Here is a 22,104-nt window from a genome sequence, read left to right as displayed (position 1 = left end):
ACAGTTTATTACCAAGATACTAGACTTAGAGGTCTAGGATATCATATAAGTTTACTATTTTAGGTTTATTGATGACCCATCTTTGCTTCACAGAGCTCCCACCATCAAAGAGTAAGAATCAATTACACAAACTAAAATTTTAAAATTAGAATTTTTCATTTCTAAACTTAGCTGGCATTCATATACATGCCCACCTTCCTCCCAACTGACTAGTGATATAAAGATGATAAGGATTACTTTAGATTTTAAGACTGAAAGACAAAAGGTAGATACTGCTAGATTGTCTCAATACCGTATTAGATGTTTAACTCTATTAAAAGGAAAGAAAATGGGAAATATCTCAAGTTTTTGGGAGAAGCTATGTGAACATCAGGTAAGTATAGAAATAGAAAATTTTATCATTAAAATTAAATTTTTGCCGTATAGATGCAGGATAGAAAAAAAGGAAAGGGAAACTTTGAAAATTGATGAAAGAGAACAGTGAGAGGTGATTTGTCATCTACCTTTTATGATAACTTAGAATTTTGAAAACAGCTTATCTTCATTGCCTAGAGCTTATCAGGAAACCACTAACAGTACTTTTCAATTATCAAAAAGCAGAAAAATAAATTATCGACTTTAAATGAAACCAAGTTTGGTCAAAACAAAGTACTGTACATAAATGATTTTCATTATTTTACATGCATCAAGTGAAGGAGAAGAAAAACTACAGCAGTTTACTGATGGTCTTTCTTAAACTTAATAACAATAATAAAGTGAATGCATCAGCGCTAATCACTAAAGGACAGATAAAGGTCTTCTACTTAAGATTCAAGGTGAAATAAGAATCGACATTGAGAGAAAATCTTTAGAATGATGAATACTCATCCAACACTATGGGGAGGATGTGGTACGAAGAAACCTTTATCCCCTTGTTACCTTTGTGACTTTCACTGACATATTCATCCACAAAATTTTAAAACATACCAAACTCACCCTAAGGAAGCGCCCTCTTGAATTTTCTTTAAGGTCTAGATAGTACCTTCGGTTATCCTTGACCATTGTTTCTGACTTCAGTTTACCATCTTCTGGTAGTGTATCAGGATTTGGAGGACCTGAAAAAGAAGAAACATTACACTAATCTTGAAGTTTATCAAAAGTTTTTGCACCTGAACACCTATCAGCAAATTCAAAAACACTCTTACTACAACATGGCACTCTAGTTACCTTAAAAAATTTATTGAAGACTTTCAACAATGTTGGTGTGATTAACCTTACCTTTGCATTCATTGAAGACTTTCAACAAAACTAGTGTGATTAACCTTACCATTGCATCATTCTGCATAAATCTTGTAAGTAAGGGAATTTCCCCTTCCAGTACTTAACTACAGTACTGTATTTGCATTTTTACTTTCCTTAATATATAATTTTCTTATTAAAAGATGAAACTAAGTTTCTTACTATAACCATACCATTACATCAATAATTGAAAGTCATGTTTATTGCAACATTAACATATGTAGTCAAGAGTTTTCTTCTATGAAGCTCATTTGCTGCACCTACCTACCTAACTACAGAACATGTACTATTTTAACAACTCTTGGTGCTAAAAGTTATGTTAAGACAGGGTAAGACCAAGTACCTCATCTAAACAACTGACTTGAAAAAAAAACCCACTTTCCTTCATGGATTTTAATGGCCAAAAACTGAAGGAGGGGGCTATTCTAAGTATCTGTTTATCTTTAAACACAATGTTGTCAACTCTTAATGAATGAAAATATCTTTGATCAATGCCCATAAAAAATAAAACAAATATAAATACAATCTGCAAGCTACCAAATATAATTTCTGAGGATAATTCGGACTTTCCCATTTTCCCTAAAAATATTTACTACAGGCAAGGATTATAGATTCATCAACCTATAAATCAGTGTCTATTATTAATGATTTGCAATTTTCAACTGTACAAACCCATTCAGCAATCTTCTTTTATGCAATTCCTAAACAATTATGATGCATTTCATTATTACAATGAAATATACTTTGGTAGTCATAAAATACTTACTTTAAAATCTAAAATTACTGAACAAAGAACTAATTCATCATCTTGAGTGAACAACCGAATAAAGAAGAAAAATCCTATATTAATAAATTCTTCATCCAAAAATATCTTTATAATCTATATATCAATACGATAGCGTGTGTTATTTATCGGGTATTTTGTGTGTCACGCTTTAAAGAAAATGGAAATAATTTCATGGTATACTCTTACAAATTCACGCTTTAAAGAAAACGGAAATTATTTCATGGTATACTCTTACAAATTCACATTCAACTTTGATTACTTAACCAAAGCACATCTTATATAGTTTTCCCAATTTTGTCTTTAGCACCTGACTCTTTTCTTTAAATATTCAACAAAAAATTGAGTTATATCAATTTCCATAACCTAGATTATAAAATTAATCTCGGGACATTTTATTCAAACATGTATAGGTTAGGAACAACATAATTAGTATTGAAAATATCATTTCGTGTAATTTACACGGGTTCCACTAGTAAAAACAATTTCAATACTTAACCAAGTTCATTCCTTTCCTCTGGAAGGAACATATTTAAAATAAATCAAAGTTTTTCCTATTGGATACTTTCACGGACTTTACCCCATTTACAAATGCACATATCACCTCTTTCTAGTAGTAGCATGGCTGACTACATGGTTGGCATAGTCCAAGCTACTCACTCTCCTTTTGTAAGGGAAAATACCTACACTAAAATGGTCTCTCACCACTATAAGTGGGAGTAAGGTGAAGACAATATCTTTTGAATGGTAATTTTCCCTGTAGGGTGAAGATTGCCTTGTTGAAGCCATCACATTTTGCTAGTACATAAGTGTTGACAGAGACAGACCCTCATGTCTTTGTTTTTCTTCACTCTTTCTCTTGCCACCATAACTACAACCTGCAGCAGCTGGCTAACAATGAGAGAGAGAGAGAGAGAGAGAGAGAGAGAGAGAGAGAGAGAGAGAGAGAGAGAGAGAGAGAGAGAGAGAGAGAGAGAGAGAGAGAGACTGTATATGGTATTACCTCCATCAGTTGTGTTTCCTTCCTGATCACTCTTAGTGACAGTAAATACATCCAAATATATGAAGTATTAAGCAATCTACTGTACACATAATCTAAGACCACTAATAATACATTCACTGATGGGGTACCATACCAACTGCAAAATTTGTTACAATATTAGTGGTCTTAAATCCTACTACCTCATTATTCTAGATGCAGAATTCCTTATTCTAGCAGAGATAAGCCTAAGTTAACTCGCCTCAATATGTCTCTGACTACCTCTACGGAACCTAAGGCTTAACAATCCCCAAAAGTCTATGCCTACCTTACTCAAGTAGTATATTACAAAAGCAGAGGTTCACCTCCAATGTGCTACTTCCAACACTCTTTCCAAAAGTAAATTCTTGATATAGTTGAGGGACATTGCCAACCCAAATGCTAAGAACCTTCACTTTGATAGGTCTAGTTCTGGAGTTGAGTCCTCTAGCTCCTTTTGCTTTTCTATCGCAAAAGACTTCACGAATGAAGTCATCAAATATTTTAATAAAAAGCCTTTCAGGATTCTGAACCCTCATAAAGTAAAGTACAGTACAAATAAATTCTCAAGGCTTTTATTAGACAACACCTCATCTCTTATGGGCTTACTCACACTACATCCCCCAAAAGCTGGAATCTCCTGATATCTTGTAAGGGATTCTGTTAACCGGTTGTTCTTGGCTCTAAACTCCAGCGGAGATGGAACAACTCCTTTAAAAGAAAAACCTACCATTATAGACTATGCTTGCAACTTGGCAGAAGTCTGAGCTAACAGAAACTAGTTCCTATTGTTATTCCTCAGGAACTGTAGAACCATGTCCACATTCCAACAATTTGAGCCCCCTGCAATGAGGTTTTTCTATATGCCATACCTATATGTTGAAAAACTGTTGTCAGCATAGACCTACAAGTATACAGTAGCCCCTGAAGTTCAGAATAAAAAAAATTCTTATAAATTAAGAACTTGAGAACTTACCAATATGATCCAGGGATACATTAGTGGCTAAAATTCCCTGGGAATTGCGCCACAGGTGTTGATAAACTTATTGGTAAAATGTCTAGACAACATTAGTCCTGAAGAGACAGTGAAGTCTCTCCACACAATCAGAAGAAGCATGAAGGATATTACCATAGGGCTTTCTGAAGAGATCTCGTCCACATGAAATTGTGATTAAGTTTCAAGAGTAAAGACCAAAGGTTCAAAACTATTCCCTCTGGAGCCAATGTGGAGCTTTGAGTGATATTCCAACATTGAGATAAGTCTTGAATTTGCTGATTATCTAACATATATGGACATGGGGTGAAACATGTAGAAGTCCAGGTCTAACCATTCCTGCAGCTTGGCATCTGACTCCTACAACAGGAGATCCTGCGCTGGTGAACAGTAAACATTGCTTTAACAACTGAGAGTCTTATCCCACCAGGGAAAAGCAGGACTGTGGGGCTTGCTTTTGGCCTTTAGAATAGACTCATCAGCATTATACAACTTTACAGAGGTAAAGTATTCCTAAGCCTCCATATGGGACTCAAAATCATGAGAGATTAATATTTAGCCCAATTTATTAGTCTATTTTCTCAAATTTTAAATGAAGATAAAAATAATTTCCATGCAAAATATCAACAACAACCCAAAAAGTCCAAGTGGATGGTAGAACAACTAATGCTCAAGTCCATACAATAGAAGTCTTAGTACATACATGAAAAATCATTGATCAATCACCACTATACAGTAATATCAATGTGAAAGATGTCATCAATGATCGTATCTTTTGTATTAAAAAATTGTCTGCCCTAAAGTGGATTATGGGATTTAAAACCTCAAAGAAGTAAAAAGGATAAAGAAGTTGACTGAGTAACGCTTGAATATCATTCAAGGTAAAACTAGATTTATGGGCAGGTGAAAAGAATAAATGGTAATCTTATGGTCTAAAATAGCATGAAAAACAACTGCTAGAAGATCAGTACTCAAGGGGAACACTGGAATGTTGCATGATAACAATACCCTGAGCACAATTACCATCTGTAGGAATATATTCACACATACGGGTATCTTCCTTTTAACCCGGGTTGTATATCACACAACCTAACTTGGTTTCTTGAAGGTATATCAGACATGGATTATGATCATGTAATAGTAATTCTAGGTCTTCAGAGAAAATTTTGAGTACCTTAAAGTTCCACTGGATGATGTCAAACTTGAATAAGTTCCTTACAGTTACACTGAATGAGACAAAACTTGAATGTAAATTAGTATTTGATATTGCCATCCAATTGGTCTGCGGTAGGGGTGTAAAAATACTACCACCCTATGTTGTGCGTGTTTTAGAAAGTTACTAAAAGGACAGCTGTTGTCTTGCCGTTGTGCTTTTTAGCAAAAGGCTAGGCCCACTGCCAATCACTGAGGAAACTTCTACCTTGCAGTTGGACTATTTAGTCAAAAGGTTAGTACCACCGCCTGTAACTTTGGTTGATGACTCCAAGGGCATGCGATTGGAAAAAACCTCAACCAAAATGTTCTATGCTTGATGCTATTAGAGAAGTGGATGCGGATAAGGCGTCCCATGTAAGCAACATGCGTCAGGATCCCCCAAACTGGTGTGCTTAATTAGGCTAGAGGTACCACAGTGTCCACGACTGCAGCCAAAGAATCTAATGACAGAATGGAAGATCAGAGCAGGTACTTGGAATGTTAATATACTAATGGGAAGATTAAGGGAGATAGTGGATGTAATGGAGAGGAGGAGGATAGATCTCCTGTGTGTGTGCAGGATACAAGATGGAAAGGAAGTGGAACTAGAGAGATAGGAAATGGGTATAAGCTCTATTAAAGTGGGTCACGAGAGGGAAGGAATGGAGTTAGTCTGAATAAGTAATGACTGGAAGAAAAAAGTGGTAGAATTAAAGAGAATCAATGATAAGGGTTTTATATAATTCAATGACAATGTGGCATCAGATGGCAAATATAATTTCAACATATGCCCCTTACATAGGTTGCCAAAAACAAGAAAAAGAATTATTTAGACATGAGTTTGGGGCAGCTATTAGAACAGTGATAGAGGAGGAGACGCCAATCACAGGAGCAGAATAAATGGCAGAATAGGGAAGAGAAAAGATGGATATGCACAGGTGCATGGAGGCCACAGGTTTGGAATTAGAAACGAAGATGAGGAGTATATATTAGAGATCGCTTAGGTTTTAATTGACATGCATGAACACGAGGTTTCAGAAGTTGGATAAGCCCCTGATAACCTATGAAAGGGGAGGAGTGGAGAGCCAAATAGATTACATCCTGGTTAGAGAAGTTGAAAAATAAAACTGATGAACTGTAAAGTGATTTTGGAGGAAGCATGTGTTGAACAACATAGACTGATAGTGATGAATTTTAAAATAAGAAGAGAAAGAGGAGATCTAGAATCAAGGTTTGGGACCTTAAAAGAGGAAAGGTTGAGCAGTTTAGGAGAATTGCTAGAGACACGACTGTAAAGGTTGAATTTAGAGATTGAACAGGGTAACAGAGTGGAAAATATCTGGGTAGGTAAGAAGGAAATACGTATAGGAGAAACAGAGGAATTAGTGGGACAAACCAGCATTTATAGTGTGTCAAAAGAAGAAAAGTGGTGGTGCAACAGACATGCGCAAGAGTCTGTTAAAAGAAAATCAAAGGCATTTAAGGACTAGAAAGTAAGGCACATACAGGGTGCCAAAGAACAGTACAGAGAAGAGAATAAAGATTCTAGGAGGAAAGTAGCTATAGCTATTGGAAGAGCAGTAGAGCAATTGAATGAAAGGCTAAGAACAAGGGAAGGAGAAAAGTCTATCTATAAGATTTCAAACTTGTGGAAAAGGCAAAGACAGGATTTGGGGCAACTGGGAGTTATCAAGGATAGAGATGGATATACAGAATAGGGCTGAAGACATTAAGAGGAGATGGAGAGAATATTTTGAACCACAATTGAATATTGAATAAACGAGATAAGAGCTGGGAAAAGCACAAATGGTGGAGCGGGCATTGAGTAAAATGAAAAATGGTACAGCAACATGTCCATCAGTTTCAAATTAAAATGGTCAAGATACTAGCTACAAAGGGGAAGAATGGATTCTAGATTTATTATGAACAATAAAAGAGGAGCAAATAATACCTGAAGACTGGGAGGATAGTCTAATTGTATCTATATTTAAGTAGAAAGGTAATGTCATTGAATGTGGTAACTACAGAGGAATTAAACTACCTGAGGATGGTTTGAAAGATTTTGTGAGGGTACTAAATGAAAGATTGAGAGAAACTGTAAAGATTGGGAAACAGCAGTAAGAATTCATGAGAGGGGAAAGGGGCAGTGGATGCCATCCTTATAGTAAGACATTACCAGAAAAGAGCCCACAGGGAAACTAGAAGCTCTTCTGTGCTTTTGTAGATCTACAAAAGGCTTATGATAGAATACCAAGAAAAATGGTGTTTTTGTGCTTGAGGAAGAGGAAAGTCCTGGAGAAGTTGGTTAGAATGGTAGAGATGATGTACATACAAAAGAACACAGACAAAAGTAATAACAGCTGTTGGGGAAACAGAAACCTTTGAAGTTTGTTTTGGATTACACCAGGGGTCAGCATAAAGCCCATTTTTATTTGTGGGGGTCATGGATGTGTTAAATGAAGAGATCAGAAATAAAGAATTGTGGGAGTTGCTATATGCAGATGATTTGGCGACTACTGCTGAAAATGAGGAAGTCTTACAGAGAAAGGTTGTACAGTGGCAAGAGGTTGTGGAGAGGGGTGGCTTGAGAGCAAATGAGAATACGACAGAAGCTATAGAAATAAGTAAAGAAGGTAGGGACAAGATAGCCATGTATGAAGGTAGGGCTCTTATTATAAAACTGGCTGGGCAATCTAGATAACTGGGGTCTACTAAAGTCAGGAGGAAGAACATGAGGTATATTTTAAGAAAGGGATAAAATCAGCCAAGGGGAAGTGGAGGGAATTAGAATGAGTGATATGTGATAAGAAAATGCCAACCCAGCTAAAAGTCAAGATCTATAGCACATTAATAAGACCAGTGTTAATCTATGGATTGGAAACATGGGCTCCAAGACAAAAAGAGGAACCAAAGCTTGAGAGAATGCAGATGTGCATTATAGGAGTATATCTGCTATAAAGATTGAAAAATTATGAAAGAAGAAAGGCATGCGTAGTAATGATTACAGAGGTGATAAGAATGTCGTGACTGAAATGGTTTGAGCTCGTGTTGAAGATGGCTGGAGGAGAGAAAGTGAGGAGGGCTTGTGAGGAACCTGTTAAGATTAGAAGATCAAGAGGGAGGTAGAGAATTAGATAGCGAGATAGGGTGAAGGAAGATATGGAGAGAAGAGGTTTGGTGGAAGAGGATGGCTTTGATAGAAGGTATTGAAAAGGGCACATCAGGCAACCAAGCCCTTACCATGGGATAGGGGGTGGGAAAGAAGATTCCCATCTAATTTACCCTTGGACTAGACTCCTAATGAATTCAGATTACAAGAGATATGTGTAAAGGCTTTTGAGCCTATAACTAGGGACTTTTATTCTCTGGCTTTTTGTAAGAAAATAAAAGATGAGTTCTCCACTTGGGAAGATGATATACAGTATTGAAATCCTCTTGGGAATCTTTATATTTATTTCATGGGTAACCATAGAAATTGTGACTTCATTAACTTATAAGAGAATAAGATACTGCAATGCATTTGAAGAGGAATTATCTTTAGAGACCTGGATAGAATAAGAGAATTCTAAGACTTCTGCAGTACCAGAAGCAGCTCTATATCTAGAGAGAGGAGTGCTATAGATGGAAGATCCAAATCAGATAAGACAGAACCTTAAGAGGCCTTCTGAGCTCGCTTGGCTAAATTCTTAGTTTTTAAGTTATCTTTTATTTTCTGCAATTTAGCAAGAAGAGGTTGTTCTTTTAGCACTTTTCGGAAAATTGGCAATGTTACTCCATTATCTAAAGTTTTGAACATCTTTTGGTCAAACATTTAAATAGTTTTGCTGAAGGTAATCATCTATCCCCTAGTTTTCAATTTGGATTTCGTAAAGGCCTTGAAACGTGTGATGCCCTTTGTACATAAATCCTTTGATTGTGGTCAGGAAGTTTGTATGATTGGCCTTAATTTTAGTGCTGCCTTTGACCATGTTAATCATGAGGTCCTTGTTTTTAAACTTGAACAGTTGAGTGTGTGTGGGTCTTTTCTTAGCATAATTATTGAATCTCTAAGTAATACATTGAGAATTTCTGAGTAAGAGATTGCAAAATTGTTGTTGTTGATGGGCAACATCAGCAACAACTTTTCACACTATTTGCACAACATGTGGTTTGATCCAGAAAACAATCTCATTGCATATGCAGATGATGCTACTCTATATGTATCAATTCCATCTCCTTAATTTAGATCTGAGGTTGCTGAATCCCTTAATAGAAAACTAACTAAAATTATTGCATGGTGAAAATAATGGGGTATTAAGTTGAATCCTAGCTAAGCTCAAACTATGACTTTAATTTGGTCGAGGACACTGGTTTCTCAACATCCGAATCTCGGCATTCATAATGTTTCTTTATCCCTGTAGTACTTGAATTTTTAGGTGTGATTCTTGGCAACAAATGTACTTATGAGAAACACATTAGGTCTGTCTCTTCTTCAACTGCACAAAACATTGGCTTATTGAAGATTTTTGGTGATCAATCTATTCTAAAGAAGTGTTTTAATTCTTTAATTCTACCTTATTTCGAGTATTGTTCTCCTGTTTGGTCTTCAGCTGCTGAATCTCATCTTAAATTGTTGGACAGGAACTTCAGGTATAATAAATTACTTGTTCTTTTTCTATATATTAATCACTGGCACCATCATCTAATTAGTTGGTTATGCATGTTGCATAAGATTTTTCATAATTCTGACAATCCTTTGCATTCAGATCTTCTTGGACAGTACCATCCTGTCCGTAATACTAGGTATGCAGTTAATGCTAACAATTATGCCTTCTCCATCATAAGACTCTATGCTACAGCAGTATTCTGGAAGTTTTATTCCAACTGTGACCAAGTTGGAAAATAATCTTCCTAATCAGGTAGCTGACTCGGTGGAACTCTTAACTTGTAGCAAATGTTTTAATTTTGAACAGGCTGATATAAGTCTCTTTTTATAGTTTATATATGAAAGATGTTTCAATGTTGCTATTGTTCCTAAAATATCTTACTTCAATTGTTCATTACTTCTCTTGTAGTTTATCTATTTCCTTTCCTCACTGGGCTCTTTTTCACTGTTGGAGCCCTTGGGCTTATAGCATCCTGCTTTTCCAACTAGGGTTGTAGCTTAGCCAGTAATAATAATAAATAATAATAATCTTCCTTGAAGGCTTATTGGAGTGTAAATTATTCTTGGTAGCTTCTGAATAGTCTGCTCAAGTCTGTTACTCTCACTATCTCAGTGGAGTCATAGTAGTATAATATATCTCAACCACCAGCTTCATTGTAGGATGCCTTATCCACTTTGGTAAATATGGTTTCGGGGTTCACCATCTCCTGTGTCTGAGCACCCAAGCCTACCAAATGGTAACTTTGAGAATCACAGAAAGCACTTCACATGCAGTGGAGGCCTCAGACTGAGTGGCTAAACTAGGCTTGAAGTCAGATGTTTACAGAATGGCAAAGTCCAGTCCCTAATCCTTAATTGTTGTGAGCTGACAAAGCACTGAATTACACATCGACTAGGATTCCATTACATTAAAAAGAATAGGGTAAAAGCCCAAATTCATTGGACTGTTCCCAACCAGAAGAAGGATCAGTCACTAAAATATTCAGATCCCCATCACCAGTACCCTATGAAGAACATTTCCCCAGTTCCCAGGTCTGAAAGACCCTGAAATTCACTCAAATTTACCTTAGCTGATGTGATATTGCTACTGCAAGGTCCCCCAAAATACTCTGCCTACTTATACATGATACATACTCTGTAGCATGGAGGCCAACTCCCCTCTCATCTCACTGTTCACCTCTTCATTCATACTAGCTAACTTCTATTCTGTTGATATGGTCCCAGCCACTCCCAAGGAATCACTAAACTGTCATGCACTAGCATTCTAATCTATTTTCTTAGGGTCTACATAGTTCCTGCAACTCTTGTTGTGAGAAAGAAATGCACTCCTCAAAAAGTCTTCTACAGTATAGACAGTACACCTTATATGCTGGTAAAAAATCTACATAAGTTACTGAACCTTGCACCCTGAGTAAACCTGAGCTTTAACAAAATTAGGGGACATTTCTTTTTATTCTGTACATTACCAAACAGCAAAAGCAAACTAACAATGCAAGGGAAAAACTTACTATACATGATAAACTGGAGACAAACCATGCATTTTTGAGTCCTGTAAGTGACCAGAAGAGACTGACTGACTATAACTGGTGTACCTGTGCGTAAGCCAATGTTGCCAACTTAAGGAGATAATATCCGCACTTTTGGGTAGGGAAGCATTCGAGACGGCAGGAGTATTATTCCCGATAAGGAAATCTTTAAATTATCTTTCTTTCAATGAAATAATGAATTGCTACCACGATTTTCCTTTGATATAACTAACCACCTGCTAAAAGGACACCCAAGATGAAACACAAAAATAATTGTAAATAAAATAACTTACCAAGATTAGCATAAAAATCACTAAATAGAGATAAATGATCCCTAAATTCAGCAGCTGTGGATAGGGCTAGGAACACTTGATTTCTTCTGCCATCTGCACCAATCTGCAATTAAAAATTTATGTGATTAATTATTATATTGAAGTGAAATAAAATTACAAGAACTTATATAACTATAGCATCTGTATACACATTTCATTTACATTTGATAAAGTTTATACATTCTCATTTAATACAAACCAAACAATATTCACTTATTAAGCAAGTAAAAAGATCATAAATGGAAAGAAATTTGGTGAAACATATAAAATGATTTATGTACTTATATATACAGTAAATGCAGTACTGATAAAATAAAAAGCAATATTCAAGGCACATGAGCATCCTACAATGGAAAGCTTCATAGCCTAAAATATACAGGCAGCAACACCTGTACTATGTCACATTCATTTACTCAGTTATACAGACAGTAAGATGGCAAAAACATTGTTGGTGTTCCAAAAATTGAGATTTTAAGGTACTGGGGATAAAAAGGTTTCCCCTTTACATAAAGTACAACAAAACCTTGCAGATCGAACACACCAGAACTAACAAATCTGCTTTCGAAAGATAGTCTTCATTTAAACCTTCCCCAAGAAATTGAAGGATATTTTGCTGGTCAAACTGGCAAATGGGACTCAAAAGAACCTAAACGGCTGAGACAAGTATGGTCAGTAGCATTATGCTTGACCAGATATAAGTTTTTAAAGTAGCTCGCAACCAGTGCAGACCCTAAAAACATAAAATTTTCCACTATTTCACTTCATTTGAGTAATTTTTGGTGATTATCAATATACAATGGCTCATAAAAAGGTTGGTGGAGTGAAAAGTCAAAAAGGAAAGCTACAAGAGTCACTACAGAATAGGAAAAGAGATAATTGAAAAGTCCAAAATTTCCAAACAGTATGGTACAGTTTACCAAAATAGGAGATCTGGATGATACTGAAAAATAAAAAGGTCATTAAGGTAACTGCTGTTGCCAATGGACTGACATCCTGGAACAAGTGATGACACAGTTAGTGAGAAGTGGCATTCATAGTATTGTAAGGAACGAGGAGGGTGTCAGTTCTGACAAAGATGCAGCCAAGAATCATGTTGGGGAATTCAGTGATTATGTAGTCTGATGGCTTTGTTCTCCAATAAATTTTCAATTGCAATAAGATCCTCTTTTGGAGAAACAATTCCAAGGAGGGCTTACATCTCCCAGGAGGTGAAGGCCTTTCCAGGATATTAGGCTATGTTGTTGTGCGTATGTATGTAAGTGACGACTTTTGAAGGTCTAGTCTTACACGTTTCCCATTCCATAACCAAAGAGTTTTCAAGAACAACAATTTAATGAAGAACAAGCTAAATGTAATGTGGAGGGCCAACAGTAAAGCCTTGGCCACTGGGTAATTCTTTATTGGATGGATTTATTAGGTGATTGGATCTAGTGTAAAATAAAAAAAAAAAAAATACATGCAGGAGGAAGCAATTACCACTTAGAGGCCCCCTCCTCATCCTCCAGGCTTGGTGAAACAAGTTGCTGGAGCCAGTTGTCCTTCATAACTATGAAGTTACTAACACCGTACTCTAGATATGACTCTTCTCATTCAAGCCACGGACCAGCAAGTCATAAAAACCTTTACAAAGATAGTATATACATAAGCGTTTTTACAAAGTTATTTTAAATTCACTACTGATATCTTCTAGAGTTCTGGATGAACCGCTTCAACATTCTCTTGACTGCCAAACTCTCATTGATAAATACTGGGGGAAGTATCTTCTAGAACACTGAACTCTGATGGAAGTTCTGGCAATACTGTATACCAGCAAAGAACTTTGAAGGTTTTAAGCCTGAGACAGAGCTGCTCCTCAAAAACTTTGCGCTTCTGGGCAAGTCCACTGGCTTAGATGTAGGTGATGATAATGGTGAGTTGTCAGAGGACAAGAGCACAGATTTCAGCACTGAGGAACTCTAAAGACATTTAGATGGAACAGCAACTGAAGGTAATTGAGAAAGGAGGAGACAAGAAGGAATGGTGTCCTAGTTCAGTGATCAACAATGTGTATGCTAACTAGCAGGTGCAACTCGGGACAGATATTGTTTATGAGATCGGCATTGTCCCTCGATGTCGCTCACTATCACGCAGCTCACTGTAATGTTGCTACATTTAACTGCACATTCAAGAAGGTTACATGACATAATTGTCTTTTCAATTGTAGATATTACCATGAAATTTAGCCAGAACAGGGAAACTGTTTCACATCAATAACTGAAATTTTCATTTGAATATGTGAATTATTCTAGGAACAATTTAATCTACCAAAAATAACCATTCCACGCATACCGAAATAAACGTTTGCTGTGGCTTTTTTGTGGCAGATATCAACATGGACGAAGTAAATATAAACCCCATAAATCCCTGAAAATTTCATTTAGATATGTGAAGTATTGTACGGGTAATTTACGGCGCCGACGAAAATCGGCCTCCCGCAGATACCGAAAAATGGCTACTGTGACTTTTCTATGGCAAGTATCAATGAAAATCCTTTGGCTATCTGTAAAACTCTAGTAGTTTGCTGCTCCTCACTGAATTTTTAGCTAAAATCGTCAATTTACGAACAAATGTGACAGCCAGGGCATGCCTATAGCACATATGAACATAAAAATAGGCAGAAACAAAGCTTATATATCTGAATAATTCCTTAAAATTTCATTTGAATATACAGGTATCTATTGGTACAGTATAGGAGTTATTGACCCCACCGCCGAAAAAATCAGCTGCTACCCCCAACCCAGTGATAATAATAAAAGGGAATGACTGGGCTATGGATTGGTTGAGATTCGTTAGCTAAAATTTTTGCATTTCATATAAGGTCACTCACTTCGTTCGCGACAAGTAGGAGGAGTTACCGAGTTTTGTAGAATAATACCCCCTACCTAAGGCTATATCCAATCAAGTGACCAATATATTCAATATGCAATAACCCATTGCTAAAACATTATAAAATGTAGGTAGAAACAAAACTCTTCAGTTTTTGGTGAGAAGCAGCCCTTGTGACGTGCAGTCAGCAGCAGGATAGAGGAAGAATACTAAACAATATTACCTCTTATTACAAATAAAATGAATTTTAATTTTCCATCACTCATTCCATTTATTGTGTTCCTTCTATTTTCAGTACTATTTTATGCATGTAAGCACCATAAGCGTATCATTTAAAGATGTAATAAAAAAGAATATTGGGAGTCTGTTGCTGTAATTAATTTTACATAATTTCTCATAAGAAAAATTAATTCAGTACAAATAAATTGTTGAACGAATAATGTTCAATCTCCAGGGTACCACTACATTTGAGACTTAGTAGACAATCTAATGATGATCTAAATAAAAATTACCATTATATGAAAAAGGACATTACAGTATACTGCATAAATCAAATGGGTATTATTGATAAAAGCCATGTGAAACTAACGTCTAATATGCACTACTACTGTATAAAGGTTTTGGGTTTGGATGCTGTAGACTTCTAGACAGGAATGTAACCAATAATATCAAACTTTTTAGTGGTATGGAGTGCTATATTCTTCAAGTGCTACAAGCAGAAAGTTTCAGGCCAGGTAACAGAAAAATTGCAAGCACTCAAAAATCAAGGTTACTATTGCTCAGTAAATCAAATAAGGACATGCCAAGAGATCATTTAACGAATTAGCTTGATTTAATTAAATAATATTGTATCTTGGAAGTGTTGTATGTCGACATGACAGAAGAACCATTTGATTATTCATTACTCGATGAAGATAGTGAAAAGGGGTTAAAAGTGGTTTAACAGCAGAAAAGTAAATGGGATGTAGTACAAAGGTCTAAATGTGAAACTGGAGAAAAGAGGTAATGGTTAGAGAGGCTGAATAGCAAAATGAAAAAAATGAACGTAGAGTAAAATTCTAAACTAAGGAAGCGTTAATGGAGATAAAATAGAAGCATGAAACCTGTGTACCACATGATTAACAAGATAGAATTCCACATTATGGGTTTCTCAGATTAAATATCGTATTGTATACCATTTGACTACATCTCTAATCCTATGGATTTCTTAGATTCAGTATCGAATTGTATACCATTTGACTACATCTCTAATCCTACAATAAATTAACTCCAATCTCTAACAGGTTGGAACTAATTAAATTTGCATTAGTGTAAGAATAACAACAATAAATTAATTATATAGGATTTCGGCCATATGCCCTGCCTCTGGCATCGAGGTCATCACTCAGTAGATTCATGAATCTAAAGGGAGAATAACGGCGTACCATATTATTTCATCTTCAAGTTAGTGCTGAAGACAGGAAAAGTTAAAACATCAATTGAACCCCCCCCCAAAAAAAAAAAGCTGTGAAGTTTATAAAAGTGGTCTTTCGTTAACTGTGTCAAAGGCAGCATCCAATTCAATGTGTTCAATCTAGGCTGCCCTGAATGGTATGTTAGATTTAACCATTTCCTATGTATATGACATGTTATAAAATATTAAAATTCTTAACTTCTTATCCCTTCTTATTCTGAATTCTTACAGCATTTTATCAAGGCTGTCAATTTGTCCCTGGTCATCATTTGAATGAGACCTGGAATTATTTCAATGTTTAAGCACTTACCTGTTTCAATGTTATTTAATTGATTAGACTAAAAATCATAAGCCTAATCAAAATGACCATTTGTGTTCACTTTAATTCTGTTCAAAAATTATTTCTCTTTACCTCTTCTATAGGTATGACTTTGAACTTGTGGCGACTCATAAACGGCAAACTAATAGACTTATACAGCTACTCTTGCTGTTCTGTATATAAAATATAAAGCAATAACAGTAAAATAAAATACCATAATAAAAGCTCTTTTAATTTCTAGGTTTTAATTACAAACTCTTAGTGCGTGTGATTTTCTGATTTACTTGAATAACAATTAATTCCTTATCCATACTTAATGGGTTAACAAGTATCTCTATCAGTTACAATTTAAAGTAAAAACTTCATTATCATAATGTACTACGTCCATGAACCATAGTGCTTATAAATATACAGTTGAAATTTTTGATGCCATGCATTCAGTACTAAAACCTATTTTTCTCATATCAACACAACATGAGTTTGGAATGTTCATCTTCTGTTCTCACACATCCTCATCATAAAATGAAGACTCGAAGAGAAAACAAACTAACGACCATATACAATAATTACAGAATACACATATGGCTATTATTTCCTTTCCAAATTTCATATTGACGCGAACCCAACCTACCAATAATGTCCCCGTTAAACAACAATCGTTTTCTATTTGGATCACATAAAGATTGTCACTTCGAGCCACATAATCACATGGATGGCAAACTATACATCATATTCATGTATCACAGTGTAAAGGTGTTAGAACACAACAAAAAATAGCCATTCACATGACAAAAACAATTATACTATAATATAAAGAGAGCATTGACATCCAAGTCTTATTATTCCTAACACCTGGTGCAATATGTTTCAAAGCAGCCTAAATAAGGAGGAGAAGAGGGGAAGGGGAATAACATGACGGCAGGGAATATTTGTGCCAGAAATTTGTCACAGAAAGAATACCTAAAAAAAGAGAAAAGCATAAACAGGAAGACCAGGAGAAAAGGGGGAACATATATGAAGATTGGGAGAAATGTTAAAGGCAATCCCTAAGGGATGGGAAGGGCATCAAAATGAGTTGCAGAAAGAGGGAAACATCTCAAAAGAAGGGGACAAATACGGCCCAGCTGAAGTAATTATACTTTCCAGCCTCACAGTCGAAAAAGAAGTCAGGGGAGAAGGGGCTGCAATATACAATATGAAAGAATTTACAATGAGGACCCATTTCATTTAATCCTTTCTTTCGCCCCACCCCTGAACGATGGGTGAAGGCATCTTTAGAAGGGAGCAAGGCTTACCCAAACTAAGCGAACCCTACTTCCCTGCCAGTTCGAATTACTATACGGATGCAGATACCAAGAGAAGAAAGGAACAAAGATGCATGCGCAAGAAGAGGGTACAAACTTGGTTTCAAGTACTGGAAAGACGAACAAGAGTATCGCAAATGAAGGGAGAAAGATCAAAGAATTATAAAAGGGTATAAGGGTGACAAGTAATATTTAAAAGAAAAAAAAACAAGAGAACAGAGATGATGTGGATGCTAAGGGGGAGAGAGAGAGAGAGAGAGAGAGAGAGAGAGAGAGAGAGAGAGAGAGAGAGAGAGAGAGAGAGAGAGAGAGAGTTAACAGGGAGATATCGAGCAAGAAAGAATGATGAAAAAAGAAAGAAGTTTGAAAAAGAGAAGGGGAATCCAAAAGGAAAGGCAAAGGGTCTTCAGGAGAAATTAAAATTTCTGCCGACAGGGAGACAGACCGTTACCGGGCCGTGTGGGGAAATAAGAGCAAGAGAGGTGGAAATCTCCTGACTGGTTCTCCCTCGATATGTTGAGGATTACTTCACAAAACCCCTACCCCCTCTCATTTAGAGAATAAAGTCTGCACTATAGACAAACCAAAACACATACACACTTTTCCAGACATTCTAGCAACAACAAATAACTTATCACAAGATAGCAAAAGATTATTGTGAAACTATATAAACTATTATTGTGTGTATATATATATATATATATATATATATATATATATATATATATATATATATATATATATATATATGTATATATATATACATATATATATATATATATATATATATATATATATATATATATATATATATATATATATATATATATCAACACAACATCGTGTTCAAATAGAAATAAATTTCTACCTCATACTTGGGATCGAACGCTAGCCCCTTCTAATGAAAGGCCAGGTCGAAATTTATTTATATATATATATATATATATATATATATATATATATATATATATATATATATATATATATATATATATATATATATATATATATATATATATAAGGGTGTTAAGTCTAATCAGTACTGTATTGGGAATCAGGGGCTTCAGTAACCGCAAGTCTCCCGAAAGAAAAGCCACAATATACTGAAAAAGACATATATAACTTCCTTGTTAGTGCACTTTTGTAAGATCTGCAAGATTAACACTGATTTCCACAATCACTTATGCAAACTTTTCCGTTGAGCCTCTGTGAGAGAGAGAGAGAGAGAGAGAGAGAGAGAGAGAGAGAGAGAGAGAGAGAGAGAGAGAGAGAGAGAGAGAGAGAGAGAGAGAGAGAGAGCAAATAATTTTCTTTACACCTGATGCTCAACAGACAACACATCACCACTTGTTGGAAGAAACTAAATTTTCTCAAATAATTAAAAGCCAGGAATGAATAACAATATAAAACCTGAAAACTACTATTAATCTGAAAAATTACACTAACTTCTATTAGCGAGGCAGCCTCGGGCTACTCGGTGAACGCAATTCATACACATACTGTACTTATGCATCTAGAATGAAGGTGGGCTTCAAACAACGTAACAGCTTATAACTACTATTACTACAAAATAGGCACGATGCTAAGAATCGTGAGCGTTATCTTTGATCTTAGACAGAGATAAATATCAAGAAGGGAGCATAAATGAAGAGATGGTATAGCTAAAGTTCTGATTACAAGTCAAAAACGTAATGCTTTATATATTCTTTGATATAAAAGAATGACGGGCTAACAACCTACTTGCCCTATTTACTACAAGACTGCAAAACCGTATTTGCAAGCCATGCTTAACTTTACAGACAGAGACGGCCACTCCTTCGGTTGAAAGATGAATCATTGATTATATTAGGGAAAACACGAAATCAAAATGGAAAGAGAGAAAGATTAGAAATTCACCTCAACAAACAATCTGAGAAATTGTTTCTATGTAGTATATAATAGGGATGAGTGGATTATTAGTAAGAATTAGTCAAAAGACGGAAACAGCCACCAACGACCTTTGGTATTTAGAAGGAAGACTAGAGCTTATAATTATGGACAGCAACTTTCGAAGAACAACTAAACGCTTCATGGCGATGCATTGCACTGCCACTATTCAAAACTTCCAGCCTTATTTTACCATACACAGAGTAAATTTATTTATATCTAAAGGCCATAATCGTTGTCGGTATTAACCAACCTACCTATACCTTTCATGCGTGTTGACTGCAAAATTATAATGGCTGTTTACTTTGGGCAAGAAGGCGAAGAATTGTCAATCATGCTGCTAAGTGTTCAAAGATGCTACATGAAACTTCTTGTGCACTGTTCATCAAATGATTATAAGACAGAACTTCTGCGAGAATATTCCAACATTGACAATACACTATAATCTATTAGCTCAGTTCTTACTTCAGAAAGCTTTGTGTGATCAGTTTTACAATAGGTATTCTTACTTCCTACTTACGCCCCTAAGCATCTTTTTATCAATCGATCACAACTCTACAAGCAAATTGATAATTCAAGAAGAAAAGTTGCAAATAGGCCAGTCTTCAAAAATGCTGTGAGCTGATCATACAATGGCAAGGAGAAAAAAATCGTGTGCCTGAATTGCTATGTAAAACAAGTTGCCATGAGAAATAGAAAACTATTGGATTAAATTGCCAAGCTTGACAACAAATATCAATTAATCTCTGAAAACCTGGTGAAAATTTCTTTATATAATTATATAATACTAAAAGGTGTCAAGAAGAACGAGTCATAAAGAAAACTGAGTTTTGTTATCACGAATCATTGCGCGAGAAAAATACTCTGCTCACTCAACCATGGTTATGAAGCCTAGGCACCACTTATTCATCAAACGATACAAAGCGAAAAATGTATGCTTCAGATAGTTCTCGAGAGGTCAAGGCTCTTAAATTCATGATCTAGTACTAGAAACCCAAACACGTAATGTGGGCTAGGGATTAAAACCTAAGATTGATAATTGAATTTTTTTGGAAGGGCAAAATATGCTTGGAGGCAACCCGAGGTAAAGTATTATCAAAAGCTGATCTACACGAATATCACAAATGATAATTTCTAAGCTACATGATCAACAATACGGTAAATCTAATGCATACCTATAGTTTTACGATCGCAACGAAGAAACAGACATAAACAATAGCTTCTCGTAACAAGCTTTACCAAGATTAGATATAACAATACTGGAACGAGTTAATTGATGCAGAGCAAATTCCAACATTAAACATTAATAATCTATTTGGTTCCGTGCAACGAATACTTTAACTACCGAGGAAAATCACATACCAATGTAACATAATACGAGAAGTGACGTAAATAATAAAATGGAGATAGCATAACTTTAAACTGATTGTCCAGTTGCACTTATAATGGAACAGAATCCATATTCAATTGATTCACAAATGAAACTCTCGCGCCCTTAATAAGATGCTCGAAACAAAACTATTTCATGACTTGATATCAAACATTATCACTGGCCAAGTTACAAACCTTATAGGAAAACCAGAATGTTTCAAGCCAAAGATTTCCAAATATGAAAGTAGCCTCTATGAATGTGTGTTTCCAAATATGAAAGTAGCCTGTGTGTGTGTTTCCAAATATGAAAGTAGCCTCTGTGTGTGTGTGTTTCCAAATATGAAAGTAGCCTCTGTGTGTGTGTGTTTCCAAATATGAAAGTAGCCTCTGTGTGTGTGTTTCCAAATATGAAAGTAGCCTCTGTGTGTGTGTGTTTCCAAATATGAAAGTAGCCTCTATGAGTGTGTGTTTCCAAATATGAAAGTAGCCTGTGTGTGTGTGTGTGTGTGTTTCCAAATATGAAAGTAGCCTCTATGAGTGTGTGTTTCCAAATATGAAAGTAGCCTGTGTGTGTGTGTGTGTGTGTTTCCAAATATGAAAGTAGCCTCTGTGTGTGTGTGTTTCCAAATATGAAAGTAGCCTCTATGAGTGTGTGTTTCCAAATATGAAAGTAGCCTCTATGAGTGTGTGTTTCCAAATATGAAAGTAGCCTGTGTGTGTGTGTGTGTGTGTTTCCAAATATGAAAGTAGCCTCTATGAGTGTGTGTTTCCAAATATGAAAGTAGCCTGTGTGTGTGTGTGTGTGTGTTTCCAAATATGAAAGTAGCCTCTGTGTGTGTGTGTTTCCAAATATGAAAGTAGCCTCTATGAGTGTGTGTTTCCAAATATGAAAGTAGCCTCTATGAGTGTGTGTTTCCAAATATGAAAGTAGCCTGTGTGTGTGTGTGTGTGTGTTTCCAAATATGAAAGTAGCCTCTATGAGTGTGTGTTTCCAAATATGAAAGTAGCCTGTGTGTGTGTGTGTGTGTGTTTCCAAATATGAAAGTAGCCTCTGTGTGTGTGTGTTTCCAAATATGAAAGTAGCCTCTGTGTGTG

General features: G+C 35.7%; 1 protein-coding gene across 2 annotated transcripts in view; it reads right to left on the bottom strand.

Annotated features, from left to right (window-relative positions):
* Pur-alpha (Purine-rich binding protein-alpha) overlaps positions 1–22,104 on the bottom strand; it is a 233,584-nt gene that overhangs the window by 37,784 nt on the left and 173,696 nt on the right. Inside the window, exons 3-4 of one of the 2 annotated variants that reach the window (XM_068376742.1) lie at positions 11,733–11,835; positions 967–1,094 (exon numbers count right to left, since the gene is read on the bottom strand). In XM_068376742.1, the coding sequence (XP_068232843.1) occupies positions 967–1,094; positions 11,733–11,835 (231 nt within the window). The remainder of the gene's footprint in view (positions 1–966; positions 1,095–11,732; positions 11,836–22,104) is intronic. The other variant, XM_068376743.1, reaches the window with a different exon arrangement.

Source organism: Palaemon carinicauda, chromosome 7 (assembly GCF_036898095.1).
Source record: "Palaemon carinicauda isolate YSFRI2023 chromosome 7, ASM3689809v2, whole genome shotgun sequence".
In the NCBI taxonomy this organism is placed as follows: Eukaryota; Metazoa; Arthropoda; class Malacostraca; order Decapoda; family Palaemonidae; genus Palaemon; species Palaemon carinicauda.
Note: the sequence above shows the minus strand (reverse complement) of the source record. Positions and strands in the feature narration are given on the sequence as shown.